The sequence below is a fragment of the Enhydra lutris genome, unplaced genomic scaffold (assembly GCF_002288905.1).
Source record: "Enhydra lutris kenyoni isolate GAN:26980312 unplaced genomic scaffold, ASM228890v2 scaffoldscaffold5, whole genome shotgun sequence".
Classification (NCBI taxonomy): Eukaryota; Metazoa; Chordata; class Mammalia; order Carnivora; family Mustelidae; genus Enhydra; species Enhydra lutris.
This window is the reverse complement of record NW_019154089.1, coordinates 16,805,329-16,809,435: the sequence shown is the minus strand read 5'-3', so window position 1 is coordinate 16,809,435 and position 4,107 is coordinate 16,805,329. Positions and strand designations below refer to the sequence as shown.

The 4,107-nt window shown below is 52.5% G+C and overlaps 1 protein-coding gene across 1 annotated transcript; it reads right to left on the bottom strand.

Moving 5' to 3' along the window:
• Positions 1-776: 776 nt before the first annotated feature.
• LOC111140958 (dual specificity phosphatase 1) lies at positions 777-3,854 on the bottom strand. Its single transcript, XM_022493233.1, has 4 exons — positions 3,255-3,854; positions 2,812-2,957; positions 2,252-2,471; positions 777-1,816 (listed from the first exon to the last, which is right to left on the bottom strand). Exons 1-4 carry the CDS (start codon positions 3,619-3,621, stop codon positions 1,446-1,448), a joined length of 1,104 nt encoding a protein of 367 aa, XP_022348941.1. The 5' UTR covers positions 3,622-3,854; the 3' UTR covers positions 777-1,445.
• Between the last annotated feature and the right edge of the window lie 253 nt (positions 3,855-4,107).

Sequence of the window (4,107 nt, the reverse complement as noted above, 5' to 3'; positions counted from 1 at the left end):
TGTGTGTGTGTGTGTGTGTGTGTGTGTGTGTGTGTGTGTGTGTGTGTGTATATGTGTATGTATATAAAGATGCTAGCATGGATGTATTCCAAAGCTTTAATGGTCAGGTGAGGGGTGGGAATTTCAGGTGATTTGTCTGTGTTGTATTCACTCATAGTGCTTCGTATTCTTTTCATAAAGGTCTTTTCAAAGGAAAAAAAAAAAAAAAAGAAAAAAGAAAAAGGGCACGTGAGAGGAGTGATAAAGTGCAAGCTACATAGAATTAGGGAACAAAACATGGAGGCTCTGATTTCCCCCACTGCCACTTAGCTATGCTGGGTCTCAGCATCTCTGTCTGCAAAAGGGTCCTGCTGAGTTGTTTGGGGAGCAGGTAGCACGCGCTACCTTACACATAGCAGAAACACGTTTATGTCTGGTGTTTTGGAAACCCATCATCCTCATAATTCTAGCACAGTTCAGAAAAGAGGGTGGCTTTTTATATTACTCTGGGTAGAGTATTTTAAAAAGGCAACCCAAGCAAATGGTCATTCCTTTTCGCTCTGGGAACACTTGGGTTCCCTGTGTAACATGGTAGGAATACGGGGACACCTGGATCTGATACTCAGAGGTCAGCTGCAGCACCTGGTTTTCCATGATAGATCACACTTTTCTACCTTTCTTGTAACCCAGCCATCACCAGATCCCAAGACACACATCTGCAAGGCCCTTGTCCAGGTTCTGGTTCACTCATGGGAGAGGGATTAGTTGGGACTGCCCAAGAAATAAAACCATTGAGATTTCAATAGAAATGCCATAATTTATTCTGTTGTATAAAAAAAGTCATCCTTATGTAACAAAATGTCTTCTTAAAAGAAGAAATATATTATTTCAGTTCATAAATAATCAAACATACAACTGCTGGCAACTAAAAAAAAAAAACGAACACTGGTGCTTTCCATCAGTGCTGAACACAGACCTGCTTAGGGTATATTTACAGGATATTACAGTACTCAAACACAAAAATTGAGGTATTTGGTTCTTCTAGGAGTAGACACTGACATTTGTGAAGGCAGACCACCTCCACAAAAATAAATAAGGTATATTCTCATAGGTATGTGTCGTCAGGAATGATAATACTGGTAGGTATGTCAAGCATGAAGAGTTCCTACAAAAAAACAGGAGCAAGCAAAAAGAAACCGGCTCATACATGGAGTCCTTTCTCTTCTGCCCCATTTTGTCAGAGGGACTTGATGTACCCACTATATATATTGGTCCCGAACATGCTGAGTTCAGCAAACATCTTGATGCAATGTCATCACTATGACTGCTTAGGAACTCAGTGGAACTCGGGGTGAAATTAAATAAATAAGGACCAGCCCTCACAAGCACCCTCCCCAGAGTTATTGCATTTCTCCTCAAGGAGCCGAGAGTCCCAGTGAGTTGTGGAGATTACCTCCCACGGACTTTCAGCAGCTGGGAGAGGTCGTAATGGGGCTCTGAAGGTAGCTCAATGCACTGTTCGTGGAGTGGACGGGGATGGAGACAGGGAAGTTGAAGACAGTGGTGGTGGAGGTGCCGCGGTCCAGCACAGCCATGGCAGGGCTCCCGGCCTCTGCTGAGCAGTGTGGGGCCAGGACCTGGGACTCAAACTGCAGCAGCTGGCCCATGAAGCTGAAGTTGGGGGAAATGATGCTTCTCCTCTGCTTCACAAACTCAAAGGCCTCATCCAGCTTGACTCGGTTAGTCCTCATGAGGTAAGCAAGGCAGATGGTAGCTGACCGGGAAATGCCCGCCTGGCAGTGGACAAACACCCTTCCTCCAGCATTCTTGATGGAGTCTGGAAAACAAAGGGTGGCCAGTTACTCCAGAGCTCAGGGGAACAACCCCAACCCCAGGCAGCGGGTGCCTAAGAAACGGGTATGTCCTATCCAGAGAATGGCAACATCACCTCATGCCATCAAACAGTGCTCTGCGGAGGCAACGTGGGCATTGTGCAGAGAACAGCAAGGGATTTAAACCAAGACCTGGCATCTCCACGAAGCCGACTGATCTTGGATAAGTTAAGTCAATTCAACTTTCTGAGCTTCTGTTTGCTAATTTGTTGAATAGGACACCAAATCCCTATTTTGCAGGGACGTTGCCCACACCAGACTGACAATGTATGGAGAAAGGCTTGGGCGAATGTCATTCAATTCCTTGCCATAGAGTTGGGCTTGGTGACTAAAATGGGGGGAGCAAGGCAGAAGTCCCAGGCATCTGTCTGTCCATTTACCTATGAAGTCAATAGCCTCGTTGAACCAGGAGCTGATGTCCGCCTTGTGGTTGTCTTCCACAGGGATGCTCTTGTACTGGTAGTGACCCTCAAAATGGTTGGGACAATTGGCTGAGACATTGATCAAGGCAGTGATGCCCAAGGCATCCAGCATGTCTTTTCGGGAAGCATGATAGGCACTGCCCAGGTACAGAAAGGGCAGGATCTCCACTGGGCCACCCTGAAATCCAGAAATATCCAACACTTGTCAAGCTTTGCTCAAAGTCAATGCTGGTGCCCACACCCACAAAAACTCCCTGCTAGAAAAGTCAGTTGTAGATACCGGGTATGTTTAGCACTGTTGTTAGAGTATAAATAAATAGAGCACTAAACCCATTTGCCTCAATTTCATTTCTGTAGTGTCAGCAATTAGCCTCCCCTCCATCAGATCACTTAACTGTGGGATAAATTAATAGCCCTGTGTGCCCCCCCTTAAAAACTTAAAGGTTACTTCGGATATTCTCACTAGTACTGCTCTTCCAGGCCTTTGCCCCCACCCTCAGCACAGGCCCCCAACTAACCTGATCATAGAGCGGGGTGCTGCAAGAACTGCACCCTGATTCAGCGCTGTCAGGGACGCTGGTACTCAGGGGAAGGCTGAGCCCCATGGGGGTCGACTGTTTGCTGCACAGCTCCGGGTAGGAAGCTGAAAAAGCTTCATATCCTCCTGGGAAGACAAAGAGACATACTTGTTTCCATTAGTATCGTCGGGGACAGGGCACCTTCATCCAACCAACCCCGCGCCAACCAGGGCTGAAGTTTACCCCGGAGAGGCCCAGGCAAAGTCTTTGTTCTTAAAGCCAAACAAAGCCAACGACAAGTCCCCGGAATAGGGCTCGGGCGCCCACGCGCTCCAGGTGGGGCAGCCCGAAGGGGCCGAGGGCCAGGGGTCCCGCGGCAAGGCGGCAAGGCGGAGTGGCGGGGGGTGGGGGCGTGCGGCGCCAGAGCTTCCCCCAGGGCGTACCTTTGAGGAAGAAGACCTGTGTGGCGCGCGCCTCTCGGCAAAGCGCGCCGGCGGCCAAGGCCAAGGTGCCGTCTCTCTTGGCGCCGTCCAGGGCGGCGCTGCGCTCGTCCAGCAGCACCACGGCGTGGTAGGCGCCCGCCAGGAGGCGGCCCCGCAGTTCGGCATTGGGCACGATATGCTCCAGACCCATGGCGCCCTTGGCCCGGCGCCGCACGATGGTGCTGAAGCGCACGTTGACCGAGCCGGCGATGTGGCCGGCGTTGAAAGCGAAGAAGGAGCGGCAGTCCAGCAGCAGGCACTGCGCGGCGCGCTCCCGAAGCAGCGTCCGCAGGCCTCCGGCGTCCAGGGAGCCCACTTCCATGACCATGGCCGGCCCTAGCGCCCCCAGCGTGCCTGTTCGCGGTTCTCTTTTGTCCACGGAAGCCAAGGGTAGGGCAGCGGCTTTCGAGGAAAAGCCCGACCCTAGTTCTCCCTGCGCCGAACCCCAAACTACGCTTAGACTGAGTGAGGGAGGCGTCGCGCGGGGCTCTCCGCCGCCTAGGCTTCTTTGCTGCTCCCCTGACTGCCCCTCCGGCCCCAGTCACACCTATTACAGCCCGGCGTCCTTCGCAGCAAGCTCCGCCAGCGGGGAACCGGTTTATATGCCGCCTCTCGAGGGGCGGGGAGGGGCGGGGAGGGGCGGGGAGAAGCGGGCGCGCCGGGGGAGGGAAGTTGTTTGTTTGAATGGTGATCACGTGACCGTACGGTGACGTCACCCGCCCTGCCCGGCTTGGCGCCGGCGGAGCCAGAGGTGAAGACGTCATCCGCCTCGGAGCGGGATCCGCTGGCTGCTCGCTGGCTCTGGCCCCAGTCC

Coding starts and splice junctions, on each gene's coding strand:
- LOC111140958 (XM_022493233.1), bottom strand. CDS start 3,621: ATGGTCATGGAAGTGGGCTCCCTGGACGCCGGAGGCCTGCGGACGCTG. Junction 2,958..3,254: donor ACAGGTCTTCTTCCTCAAAG/GTACGCCCTGGG, acceptor TTGTCTTCCCAG/GAGGATATGAAGCTTTTTCA. Junction 1,817..2,251: donor CGAGGCTATTGACTTCATAG/GTAAATGGACAG, acceptor TTTGTTTTCCAG/ACTCCATCAAGAATGCTGGA.